We start from the raw sequence: 13,704 nt of genomic DNA on the forward strand, positions 1-13,704 counted from the left end.
CGGATCCAACAAATGGTCGCTCCTAGCCGCAAAACTAATCCACTCTCTATCCGGGGCCAGAGCGCCCATGGCTGTGGATAGGGAGCGCAGTTGAGTTTGGGTGGAAGAGGCTCCCCGCGGGCGTAAGCACAAAATACGCCTCCTGATACGCTCTCGTAAACCGCTTCTTGCGCTCGAGATGCCCCGTGTGGACGGGTGCGACACACGGCTCGTCTTTCATCGGCCACTTGAGCACTTCCATATCCCTCAGCGGCGTCTCCGGATCCAACAAATGGTCGCTCCTAGCCGCAAAACTAATCCACTCTCTATCCGGGGCCAGAGCGCCCATGGCTGTGGATAGGGAGCGCAGTTGAGTTTGGGTGGAAGAGGCTGCGCGCGATTGCCACTCGTCGTACGTCGCCCATGCGGATTGGAGGGATTTGACGATGCCTTCTTCAAAGTGCGCGGAATTTTGTTGGGTGATTATGAGGGATTTTTGGAGGAGGTTTTCTTCGAGGAGTTGGCGGGATAGTTGGCGGGAGACGAGTTGGTTTGCGATGTATCTGGGGCGAGGAGAGGGTAAGGGTTAAGGGTTGTTGGTTGTTAGTGGATAAAGGGGAGACGTACGGATCGTTCTTGGCGTGGATGTTCATTGGCGTGTTTTTGAACGTCGAGATGGAATTAGCGAGCTCGCCAACGAGCTTCGTCGAAAGCTCGCGCTCGCGCGCAACGCCAGCTGCGAGCTTGCCCGTGTCGTTCTGGACATTCTGTACTTGACATCAATATGGTACCACACGAAACGTAGGATGAGGACGCACCTTGATATGAGCTTTGATCTCCGCGCGCAGCTTTTGGAGATGTTGGACGATGCTCGAGTCGATGGTACGGCCCAGATCGGCGTGGTGGTCCGCGATGACGCGGGTCTTGTCGCGGATGTCGTAGTACACGTCCTTTGTTTCGGTTAGCATACCATTAAAATTAACATGGAATTGAGATGGTGGTGAAAAATGGAGAGGAGAAAGAGAGAAAAGTCTCACTTGTAAACCACCCCCGCCGAGGAACTGGTTGCCTGCGCGGAAGGGCACTTGGATGACGCCTGCGAGCTTGGTGAGCTCGCGCGCGGTGTTATTCTCGATATCCGCAATGCCCTATGTCATATTAGAGAATACCAATCACCCAAAACAAACGAACGCACTTCGAAATACGCAGTAAGCTGCTTGACGATCGCCTTCCACGCTACGAAGCGCTCGATGAGTACATCCGCAGGGCGCAGATCTTGAAGCTCGATGTTCTTCTTGATGAGACTTTGGGTGCGGGAGAGGGAGCTGGTGCGGCTCCGGGCGCTGGCGCGCGAGGCGGAGCGCGAGAGGGAGGATGCGCGGGGTTCGATGTGGGTGCCGTTTTGTGGGCCGTCTAGGTTGTTCATGGTGGATGTTATGATTTGAGATGAGATGAGATGAGATGAGATGGTGGTGGTGGGAGGAGGAGGAAGGAGAAAGCGAGTTGCAAGTTGGTTTAGAACGAAAGAAGGCGTTTCATACCGTCTTAAGATTGGGCTCATCAGGAACCAGCACCCCCTTAGGTAAGCAAAAGTTGGCTTACCTCCGAACCTTTTCAGCCCTTCTGCACTCACACTATTCTACATTTTTGAACCACAGATATGTAGATTATGCTTTTTTGAACACATCTGTGGTTTTTTTTTTTCCAAAAAATTTTGATCTCAAGAAGTTATAAAGATTTTAATTTTTTTCCCTTTTTTTTACTCTAACACGTCAGAAATGGTGTTTTCTCGAGTTTAGGAGATTTTCGAAAATTTGACAATGTTCTTTTGGCCGCTTATATAATGGAGCACGTGACTACACGTGACAGAAAGTCACGCCTAAGTAATACCTCTCAGACTCATTATGGACTTGCAGAAAATACAATTTGACCTCTGAGGTCTATTTCTATTATTGTGGGCATAAAGGCTAGCAGTAAGAAATGTATATGCACATTTATGAAATTTTTTTTTAAAAACTTTTTGTCTGAAAACATTTTCTGTCAACATAACTTTTGATTTTTTTTTTCGAGCTGGATTTTGGCCGCTCTTGGCGCCAAGCCCATTGATTACATAAGAGTGCTGGTTCCTGATGAGCCCAATCTTAATTGGTGCCGGAGAAAACGCCAGCGAAAACCTCAACAGCACACACAACTATGAGCGCCGGCGTCCAGAACCTCGTCATCTCCCTCGGAGCCATGCAGCGTATGTTTTTTCTCTCGTGAACATGGGAAATGTGTTGATGGATTCTACAGTCGCCCGTAAAATCCCGTTTGATGACCCCGAGACGCTGAACTATGTGCGGATTGGATACGTCGCATCCCAGCTCGTCGTTCTCGGCGTATACTACTACATCTCCGCCGTCGTACGTTCCCCATTCACCTCTCAACACCCTTAACCAACATTGCTTGCAGATCAAGAAAAAGAACGACCAGACAGTTCTCAAATACGGTACGCCCACTTTTTTTTCTTGACTTTTTTCTGTGTTTGTGCTCATGGTTGTGTTGTGATAGTCGAGCCCGCCAACCCAATGGTATGTACTACTTGTCTTTAACTCGGTACATTCTGACGATGACGTGGCACAGTCGCAAGATGCCCCGCAGCTAGTCACCACCACCGTGCGCGACTACGACCTCTCCGAAACCTCCAAACTCGTACGTCCCCCCCCCCCCCCCCCCTCCCCCTCCCAACCAAACTCACCCCTACCCCCTCGCACCCAGCTCCGCTCAACATACATGTCCCTCGCCATGATGGCCGTAATGCACTTCTACTTCCACTTCACCCAGCCCCTCTTCGTGCAGGGTCTCATGGGCATCAAGAACCTCTACGACGCCAAACCTGTCAAGATCCACCTTTTTGGTGCCGAGGCTAAGGATGAGTTGAAGAGGCCTTTCAAGGTTGCGTCTATGTTTGGAGGTGGGTGCTTCGTTTCTTTTTGTTTTGTGTATCTTTTTTTTTTTTGGTTTTTGTTTTTTTCGGGGTTTTTTTGAGGGTTTGGGCATTTTATGGTACCCTTTATCCTCTCTTTTTACACATTCAACACTGCGTCGTATTGTTGCAACGTTGTCCACCCCACGTTTCCACAAACGCCCCTATGCAAAAATTTCACCCAAGGAAGCTCTCGCATCTTCTTTCTCCCTCCCCCCTTTCTTTCTTCCTCAACCTCTTCTTCCTTCTTCACCCACCCCGCTCTTCCCCTTCCATCCACCCTGCTCCCCTCCGCGCCTGCGCCCGCACTTCCACACCCACCACACACACACACACACACACACACACTTCCAACCCGTATCCCGAGTCCAATCCCGAGTCCAATCCCGCGTACAACCCAGGTCCAATCCTACAATCCTACAATCCCCGAGTACCCGACTCCCATCGCGTGCGCTAGCGCTCGTGGTACCCGAAAGCCACTCTCGTTGTGCCGCGTCGTGTCGTGCCGCATCCGTATTGCGGCAAGGCACAGGCACGGCGTACGGCGTACGTACACGCCGTGGGAAGCGGGAAGCGGGACGTGGGACGCAGTATATGCGTGTATGTGTGCGGGCGTGGGCGTGGGCGTGGGACAGGGTATCATATCGCACTTCGCGTCCCCACATCTCATCACATTGCCTCACAACGCGTCGCGTCGCGTCGCCTCGCGTATTGCGTATCGCGATTCAGGACGGAGTCGATTGGGGATTGGGGATTGCCTAGACGCACTCGCACTCGCGGCTCGCGGGCAAATATCCGAGGCTTGGTGTGGTGTGGTGTGTTAGGTTGTGGGTGCTTGGAGCGCGGGGTGTGGCTCCTTCCTCTCCCTCCTCTCTCGATTCCTGTGCATTTTTGATTCCATCGTTGCATATCTTGCATATCTTTCTCGTTCTTTTCATTTTTTTCCAATCTATTTTCGATTTCTCTCCGATCTCTGATGACCGAACGAACGCTGACTCCTCTCGTCCTCTTCCTTGGCTCTTTCCCTCTCCCTTGGCTCTTCTCTCTGACAACCCTTTCCTCCTCTTCCCTCTCACATCCCATGCCATCCCTCCTTATCCCAACCCTCCTCTTCCCTCTCCCTCTCTTACCACTCGCCACTCGCCACTCGCCGTTCATCACACGCGCACGCATGCATGCACACATCCACCAACCCCACGCACCCTAACACACACAATAAAACAACGCATAAAATACCGAAACCCACCAAACAGCCGCATCAGGCCCTCAGACGGACGCAGCTGCAATCGCAGAAGCGGAGAAACGTATTGGGAAGAAGGATGATTAAGTTATTAATTAGGTTATATTAGATGATTTGGTTAGGTAATTGGAGGGGTAGAGGGTAGAGGGGTGGAGGGGTTGGATCTTGTTCGTTGGGTTGAGTCGTTGAGTCGTTGGGTTGAGTCGTTGGGTGTAGTTGACCGTGGGCGGAGGCGGAGGTGTAGTGGGTAGGGGTGCGTTCCGTGTTGGAGTTGGATCGGGACTTGCCAGTGGGATGTGTACGTCAGCACAGCACAGCACAGCTCGTATACGCACCATATGTATGTATGTATCTATTGCAGCACATCACATCGCATAGTGGTATTGTGGTATTGTTAATTGTATGGACTGGACTGTCTCTGGTGGTGTTGTGGTGTTGAGTTGGGAGTTTGTTAAATTTTCGTGTGTTGTGTTTGTGTTGTGTTAGAGGGTGTAATTTATCTATCCTATCCTTTCCCATCATATCATATCATATCCTATCCTATCCTATCCTATCCTATTATATTCGTTTCTATGATGGTGAGGGTTACGGGTTACGGGTTACGGGTTACGGTGACAGTGTTGGTGTCGATGTTGATATTGGTGTTGATGTTGGTGTTGGTGTTGGAGAAGAAGGAGGGAGGAAGGTACAAAGGAGGTCAAGTCAGCGGCAGCGGCAGATGGAGAGTTGAAGCGGCGTAAGGCGGTCTGCTGGCGCAGGGTACTTGAATCCTTCCTTCAACTTCTTTACTTTTCATACCTTTCATACTTTTCATACTTTCCGTACTCGAGTGTTGAAAACGTTGAAAGTTGACCGAGACCGAGGTTGATCCAAATCCAACCCGATGGAGATGAATCTGATTCCGAGTCAGCTGAACCTGAGCGCTGAGCTGCTGGTGGAAACCGTACCCTGGCTCGCATACATTGCGGTAAATATATATATCATCCAGTTGAGTGTGACAGGACCCACGCATCGTCACTGTTAACCTCAGCGATGGTGTTTTTCTGCGGTTTTTCTGCGGTGAAGTCAATATTCTCACGGTACTGTAACAATCACTCATCAAATGCCTGGGATTGCTCACTGGGTACGTACCCATGCCTTTTTAGGTAGCGGGTACAGTACCCACTGGGTACTGGGTACGTACCCATACCTTTTTAGGTAGCGGGTACAGTACCCACTGGGTACTGGGTACTGGGTACTGGGTGCGTACCTGGTACCCACTGGACGTACCCGCACAACACTGGTTGAAAACTAAGTACTAAGTACTAAGTACTAACATCTTTGCTTGCTAGTTTGATGTACCCGCCGCTACCGCCTATTCGCATGCTGGAGCACGTTCACGCTCATCAGCGTGCTGCAGTGTAGATAATGCCAATGCCAATGTAAGACAGAACGCCCGCGAGCTTCGCAGCCCGCGTCGCGCCCCATCTCTCAAAACACCGCCGCTTCTGAATCGCGCCCGTCTCTGAAGCTTACTCCCAACCACCACCACAGTCCCAGCCACTATCAGAACCAAACACACATCGCGCAGTATCCGACCGAGTTCGAACTTCGGGATAGGTATCATGGGCATGGGCATGGGCATGGGATGGTTCGCAGTAATGAACCCCATCCCCACCGTCCCCGCGCCCACATCCACATCCACATCTACATCCAAACCGGCCTCAGCGTCAAAACCAACTAAACTCCCCGCGCGGCGCGTCGTCTCGACTGACTCCAGCGCTCTCACCGGCACAGGCACAAGCAAAGACGCGCGCGCACCCGCACCGAGTCGGCATCGATCTCCTCCTCCGCCTCAACGTGGGTCTTTTGGGCCTGACGAGGAGAATGAAGATGAGGGGGAGGGGGGTGGTGAGACGCACTCCCACACGCACTCGGAAGAAGACAGGGACGACGAAGAGGGTGAGGGAGAGGAGGACCCGGAGAAAGCGAAGCTGCGTGAAGAGCCAGACCATTCGACTGCTAGCGAGGGTGCAGGCGCGGGTGGAACGGTTTTGAGTGCCGGCGCGGGGAGAGAGCCGCTTAGGGGTACGGGGACGGGGCCTGTGGGCGCTGATGTCTCTGCTGGCGGTGCTGGTGCTGGTGCTGCTTCCGGAGGAGGGGGGAAGAAGAAGAAGAAGAGTAAGAAGGGGAAGGGCGGGAAAGGTGCTTCTGCTTCTGCTTCTGCTCCTGCTCCTACTGCATCTGCGGCGGACCAGGCGCCTGCGTCTGTAGCTACGCCGTCACCCGCACCCGAGTCCAAAGAGAAGGATAAAGAGAAGGAGAAAAAGGGTAGTGGTGGTGGAGGAGGAGGCGGGGTGGGATGGATGGGCGGGATCGCGCAGAGCGTTGGGAACGCTATCAAAGGTACCACTGGGACCGGTGGAAGTGGTGCAAAGACACCGCAGGGCAAGGTCGCTGCGTAAATTGTAATTTATCCCGAGGTGAGCTGAGCTTTCGTTTTCATGAGCAAATGGTGATGTGGACGTACGCGTGCTGATGCGGATACCGTGTAGTATCTTGTCAATGGTTCTGGTTCCAGATTGTATTCATATCGTTTAATCGACTTTTCATTCTCGATCCGTCTTAATCTGTCTCTGGAGTCTGGAGTCTGGATGTACGCTTTCTCATCTTCGGACTTGTTTGTGGTTTACTTTACTCAACGGACCGTGTTGGACCGTTCATTAACTTTATTCATTACCTTATCTCGTCTCGCTGTATGCTCGCCTGGACGATTAATTTGTTGTATTTGTATGTATATTCTTAGTGTGTTTTTTGTACCGTTTTGTGTGTGTATCTATCTGATAATTTATTGTTGTTTGAATGTTCGATGGGAAGGTACAATAGGCAGTGCTCCACCTCGATTGAATTGGTGCTTTGGTGCTGTCAGAAGGGTGAAAGGTTTCGACAAGCCCGAGGCCTTGATCTCTGAATCCATCAAAGATTTCAAGCGGAGATTGAATGACTTCTGTCCTCCACAGTGAACTATGCTACTTTGTATGTACTTAGGCGTTGCAATAGATGTCACTCTCAACAGGCGTACCAGATCCATTCATCTAGAATCAGACACATATGAGCTGGCTTCTAACACACATACCACACCACGTAGCTTACACTGACTCCCTCGCATCCACCTCCACTTCCACAAAAACTACCCTTCAGCTTGAGATTCCCACATCATTTTATTTGTCCGCCTCATGTCTCCATACCCATGCGCTTGTAGATGCTGCTATTGTGCACGTACGTGTGTAGACCAAACTTCTATAAGAATCTGTAGGAACTCTGTGTTTACGTGCCTAAAAGAACTCATCAGAAGAATGTTCCATAATCTAACCGGCCAATTTGTTTCTCTTGCCTGTCGTCGAGCTCAGAGGACAAGATCGTTACGTTGACTGGCAACTTCACGGAAAGCTCCGACCGTAGCGCCTTTCTAGGTCTGACAGACCTGAGCAATGACAGTGGGAATTGACGGTATCGTAAGTGTTTAGGCATTGTATTCTCCGGTAATATTGAGTTACGCGATCCCGATAAAGGTAAATCGACATCGAGGCTCGATTAAACCTCCATACAGCAACTGAATTAGTTATCTTGGTGTTTCCCTGTATTTCCATTGAGTACGTATGTGAGAATGCAAGTACTGAGAACGAGTAGGAGTTTCAATTCCGCAGCTTGCGTTGACAGAAGCTAACATAGCCGAGTAAAAGTCGACACTTGACATTTTTTTGGACCGCGATAGGTAGTATATGAAATCGATGGCGGTCCGAATAATATGGACAAGGCATTTTATGACATGGGGATTAAATTTGATTGCGGTAGATGATTAGATCCGCCAGCCAGATTCCTTGGGAAAATTCCGCCTGCCAGATAATTGCATGGTATATTATCAATTATTATCAAATTAGACTAACTAACGTGGTGCTTTAAATCACCGTAGGTCATTGTGACAATTACCAGGCACAGCACAAGATAATATACCGGCCTTCTCTAGGATTATTAAAGTTTAAAGATGATCTATTACGTCACATGTGAGGTCCAGATTGACAACTAGCTCCGGTGAGAGACAACTATGTAGATGTTATTGGGACTAGGCTGAATGGTTAGGGGAACGCAGGATGAATTGCTTGGATATCTCAACGGTTTTTTGTTATATGTCCAGAAAATGCCAGTAAGATAATTGTTTTGTCACAAATAGGACGATTGGTGCGATATAAAAAGAATTTTTTATGGAATTTTGTAAGTATGACAATTTGACGCAGTGGTTTAACGTGCACCATGGGCACACGACAGAAAAAACTGTATTGGTCTAAGTCAAGTAATGAGCCAATAGCAATGACACATTGTTGGTGACGTCTTACCTCTGAACCCAGTGGTAGAGCTATGTATATCTATCCCAAGATACTCAGACAAATCTGAAGGTAACCAATGTATCAGGAATCGAATTTAAACAACCAGTCCAGGTAAAATATACGTACGGGAGTGGGACAATCCGGACATCTTTCTTGGTGTAGTGCTTTCCTAGGATATTAACATCAATATCAATGGCAAGCCATTTCTTCCCGTTATATGGTATCAGGTGAAGCGTAAGTAATCCGGAGATTAATTTGCTGGAACCAATCTTCAGGGTAATTCCGTCGTTTAGGTTCCCTTTGATGCTTCCCAATTTTACCTCTGGGAAAATTGGAACTTTGATGGAGACTGTAAAATCGCAGGTGCCATTTTGAAAATTGATGGTGCCGCGTAACTTTGAAGCAGAGAAACAGTGTGTAATTGCATACCTTGAGGATAGCGGGTCCAATCGGTATATCAGTATTGAGCTCCCACAGTTCCACGTTCTGTGGATCTAATGCGGGGGGGCCAAAGAGGGAGAATGCATGATATTCGTCAGTGACAGCAAGGTGGCTATCAATCCACTTGTGAATTGGATGATCGTCTAGAGAAAATAATATCCAGATATGTATCAGATGCATGGATAGAAACGCGAAAGACACCATAAGATGTTGCTACATACCGGGGATGGAAGACATGATTTACTCAGGAGACACGGTCTGAATTGGTGAAACAGGTATGTTTCTTGGGGTGTAATCTAGAAATTTCACCACTATTTATCCAAAATTTGGGCTCTGCAATTGACATGATGTCCACTCGTATACAGGGGAGCGATGGATGAGTGCTGACAGGAGCCAAACAGTAACTCATGTCGATAAAGCTGTTATTGCCACGATCCAGGACATTGTTTGTAACCGGGGAGTTTTCATTTGCGTAATGGATGGAACCTCTCTGGGAAGTCATGTATTGTTTAGCGTATATTTCCGCTTCCCATGTCAGACAACTCACTGCTTTCCTGGAAGCCTTGTTTATCATTCAAATACAGGTGTTTGTAGCCGGAGATTTTTCTTGCATCTTGCATGTAACTTCTAAAAACTCATGTCAATAAAGCTGTTATTGCCACGATTCAGGAAATTGTTTGTAACCGGGGAGTTTTCATTTGCGTTTCGCAGAGATGCAAAAGAGAAATCCCCGGTTACAAACACCTATATTCCACCAGACAACGTTTTTTTCACATCGACACGAGCACTGACAAAGTTTGAAATACTAACCGCTTGTGAAAGCCATATTGTAAGCTAAATACAGCATTAATGCGTGTCTTGTCCGAGACAAGAGCTATGCTAGTAGCAGGTGTGTTAAGATTATATATGTCTGAAGTTGAGGTTATAGGTAGTCAATCCATTCTGTGTCAGATATACGCACAGGAAGGGTGTTTCATTGTCAATCTTTAATCTTTAATGTATATGATAAGCTTAAACATTCGCTAAGCTGCTTCACGAGTAGTTACCCACCCCAAAACGGGGGACAAACAGCGGACGGCTAGCCATACGAATTCCCGGTTACAAACACTTGTATTCGAGGGATTCAAACAAATCTCTGAGGAAAGCTATGAATTGTCTGACAAACTTTGTCAGTGCTCGTGTCGATGTGAAAAAAACGTTAGTATGGCTGTCCGTTTGCACATTTAATACCAATATATAAACTTCTTGTCCCATACATATAAGTCATAATTGAATATAATTCCAAATACATACTTTGGTGTCCCGGTTATAGACAGATGGTTTGCAAACATAGAGGAAACCATCCTGGTTATTATTTTTGCATGCCCTCCAGTTTGAATGGAAGGTACACACATAGAAGTATGTAAACCGTACATCAAAAACTTAGCACCACACTCTGTGACCCTCTCCGCATAATACCGCAACTTTTGTCCGAAGATATAGAGTTGTCAAGATGACTATCATGCGTGCCGTCCTTGCCGTACAAGCGTGGGAACTCAGCTTTCGTCCGGCTTTGCAGTGGAATTGCTACTTGTGAAGGATGTAGGACGGCCGTTGCAAGGTCAAAAAACTCTTTAGGAGTATTAATTTACACTCTTTACCAGTTTAAATGTGTGTATAGGCTATAAAGGCAAATTTATTGCAGAGTTATACCTGCAATCTTAACTTCAGGCCTTTTTAAGCCTTAGCACGGCGACTACGGGTGGCCAAAACACTCGTCAAAAGCTATAGAGACATGATATCTTTGTAATTAGGGTTAATACATGCAGATACCCACTTCTATTAGATATGTGAATCTTTTTCATTGCTCAATTAGTGTGTGTCGACAGGAACAGGCATGTACTGTTATTTGTCTCCTCATTTGCCGAGATTTGCCGAAGTCTCACGATGTCCAGGCAAGCACGGCATAGACACATGCCGAAAAACAACTATATATCTTCGGGAGGAAGAAAGGCAAAAGAAAGGTCAAATCACCCATACGGGGAACCTGCAGACATATGCAAGGAAGCAAAAATATGTATTAAAGGGCATGTTTGAACTCTCTAAAAGATTGTGCTTTGTATATGTGGGCACCAAAACTATATGTATGGTACTCAAAGTTGTATCTGAGGATGCAACCTGTAAATGTATGGACTCTGGATCTATATGTTCGGAAACCTCTTCTCTATCTGCGGAAATAAGAGAAAATACTTATGGGAGCCTTACTTCTAAGATTTCTATGTATGGAACAAAAAGTTTATATATTGGTATTAAATGTGCAAACGGACAGCCATAGGAATATAGGTGTTTGTAACCGGGGATTTCTCTTTTGCATCTCTGCGAAACGCAAATGAAAACTCCCCGGTTACAAACAATTTCCTGAATCGTGGCAATAACAGCTTTATTGACATGAGTTTTTAGAAGTTACATGCAAGATGCAAGAAAAATCTCCGGCTACAAACACCTGTATTTGAATGATAAACAAGGCTTCCAGGAAAGCAGTGAGTTGTCTGACATGGGAAGCGGAAATATACGCTAAACAATACATGACTTCCCAGAGAGGTTCCATCCATTACGCAAATGAAAACTCCCCGGTTACAAACAATGTCCTGGATCGTGGCAATAACAGCTTTATCGACATGAGTTACTGTTTGGCTCCTGTCAGCACTCATCCATCGCTCCCCTGTATACGAGTGGACATCATGTCAATTGCAGAGCCCAAATTTTGGATAAATAGTGGTGAAATTTCTAGATTACACCCCAAGAAACATACCTGTTTCACCAATTCAGACCGTGTCTCCTGAGTAAATCATGTCTTCCATCCCCGGTATGTAGCAACATCTTATGGTGTCTTTCGCGTTTCTATCCATGCATCTGATACATATCTGGATATTATTTTCTCTAGACGATCATCCAATTCACAAGTGGATTGATAGCCACCTTGCTGTCACTGACGAATATCATGCATTCTCCCTCTTTGGCCCCCCCGCATTAGATCCACAGAACGTGGAACTGTGGGAGCTCAATACTGATATACCGATTGGACCCGCTATCCTCAAGGTATGCAATTACACACTGTTTCTCTGCTCTCTCCGCTGATTGTGTTTGTGAAATGCTTCAAAGTTACGCGGCACCATCAATTTTCAAAATGGCACCTGCGATTTTACAGTCTCCATCAAAGTTCCAATTTTCCCAGAGGTAAAATTGGGAAGCATCAAAGGGAACCTAAACGATGGAATTACCCTGAAGATTGGTTCCAGCAAATTAATCTCCGGATTACTTACGCTTCACCTGATACCATATAACGGGAAGAAATGGCTTGCCATTGATATTGATGTTAATATCCTAGGAAAGCACTACACCAAGAAAGATGTCCGGATTGTCCCACTCCCGTACGTATATTTTACCTGGACTGGTTTATGGCTGTCCGTTTGCACATTTAATACCAATCATTAATCTTTTTGTCCCATACATATAAAGGACATTTTTACACAATGCCGATTATATATATTGGTGTCCCAATCACAGAGAACTAGCTTCCGAAGATAGAGGAAATCATCCCAATCATTGTATTTACAGGACCTTCAGCTTTAATGAAAGGTACGGACATATATGCATCTATCCCCTACATAGGAAATCTTATACCATACTTTGAAACCACCTCCCCATATATCTAACATTTTTTCCGAAGATATACAGTAGTTGAGATGACCATCGTGCGTGCCGTCACTGCCGAATCCGTGTGGGAATTATGTTGGTACCCCGCTTTGGGGTGGATAGCTACTCGTGGAGCAGCTAGGCGAGTGTTTTAAGTTCACAATATGGATTCAAAATTTCACGATTGACAAAAAAAACACCAAACCTGTGCGTATAGCTGACACTGAATAGGTTGACTACCTATAACCTCATTTTCAGGTGTATTTAACCTTAACCAAGCTTAACACATCCGCTACTAGCTGTCATCACAGCGCTTGGCTCAGAAAAGACACGAAATAATGCTGTATTCAGCTTACATTGTAGCATTCACAATCGGTTAGTATTTGAAACTTTGTCAGTGCTTACTCTGCCAGTGTCAAGGTGAAAAAACAGCAATGTGCTGTGATTCGTCTGGCTGATTGCCGATATTTGCCGAATTCGCACGAAGGCAAGCTTGCCTCGGCATAAAAAAATGCCGAAAATCGCCTGTATATCTTCGGGACGACGACAGGTAAAATCTAAGATTGCCGGAACCAGTAGATATATGTGGGGGAGCAAAAAATGTATGAAAGGGCATGAGTTTTCTATGTAAGGGATTCTAATATATATATGTGGGCTCCAAAACTATATGTATGGTACTCAAAGTTGTACCTAAGGTTACAATATACAAATGTGTGGATATGGGATCTTTATGATTGGAAGCCATTTTTCTATCTTCGGACACCATAAGATATACTTATCGGAAGACTTAGTCCAAGACTTCTAAGTATGGGACAAAAAGATTAATGATTGGTATTAAATGTGCAAACGGACAGCCATACTGGTTGTTTAAATTCGATTCCTGATACATTGGTTACCTTCAGATTTGTCTGAGTATCTTGGGATAGATATACATAGCTCTACCACTGGGTTCAGAGGTAAGACGTCACCAACAATGTGTCATTGCTATTGGCTCATTACTTGACTTAGACCAATACAGTTTTTTCTGTCGTGTGCCCATG

The 13,704-nt window shown here is 46.6% G+C and overlaps 4 protein-coding genes across 4 annotated transcripts; 3 read left to right on the plus strand and 1 right to left on the minus strand.

Annotated features, from left to right (window-relative positions):
• Positions 1-46: 46 nt before the first annotated feature.
• JR316_0006556 (Cytoskeletal signaling protein slm1) lies at positions 47-1,405 on the minus strand (the record flags this gene model as incomplete). The annotated part of the gene is made up of 5 exons (XM_047892302.1): positions 47-542; positions 607-746; positions 798-929; positions 1,017-1,127; positions 1,175-1,405. 5 exons carry the CDS (start codon positions 1,403-1,405, stop codon positions 47-49), a joined length of 1,110 nt encoding a protein of 369 aa, XP_047749651.1.
• A 767-nt stretch (positions 1,406-2,172) lies between these two features.
• On the plus strand, positions 2,173-4,271 carry JR316_0006557 (SRP-independent targeting protein 3; the record flags this gene model as incomplete). Its single annotated transcript, XM_047892303.1, has 7 exons — positions 2,173-2,221; positions 2,272-2,381; positions 2,431-2,467; positions 2,530-2,549; positions 2,602-2,670; positions 2,737-2,932; positions 4,198-4,271. 7 exons carry the CDS (start codon positions 2,173-2,175, stop codon positions 4,269-4,271), a joined length of 555 nt encoding a protein of 184 aa, XP_047749652.1.
• A 1,553-nt stretch (positions 4,272-5,824) lies between these two features.
• Positions 5,825-6,628, plus strand: JR316_0006558 (uncharacterized protein; the record flags this gene model as incomplete). Its single annotated transcript, XM_047892304.1, has 1 exon — positions 5,825-6,628. One exon carries the CDS (start codon positions 5,825-5,827, stop codon positions 6,626-6,628), a length of 804 nt encoding a protein of 267 aa, XP_047749653.1.
• A 5,190-nt stretch (positions 6,629-11,818) lies between these two features.
• On the plus strand, positions 11,819-12,463 carry JR316_0006559 (uncharacterized protein; the record flags this gene model as incomplete). Its single annotated transcript, XM_047892305.1, has 3 exons — positions 11,819-11,834; positions 11,913-12,067; positions 12,131-12,463. 3 exons carry the CDS (start codon positions 11,819-11,821, stop codon positions 12,461-12,463), a joined length of 504 nt encoding a protein of 167 aa, XP_047749654.1.
• Positions 12,464-13,704: the final 1,241 nt, after the last annotated feature.

This window comes from Psilocybe cubensis, chromosome 5 (assembly GCF_017499595.1).
Source record: "Psilocybe cubensis strain MGC-MH-2018 chromosome 5, whole genome shotgun sequence".
NCBI lineage: Eukaryota > Fungi > Basidiomycota > Agaricomycetes > Agaricales > Agrocybaceae > Psilocybe > Psilocybe cubensis.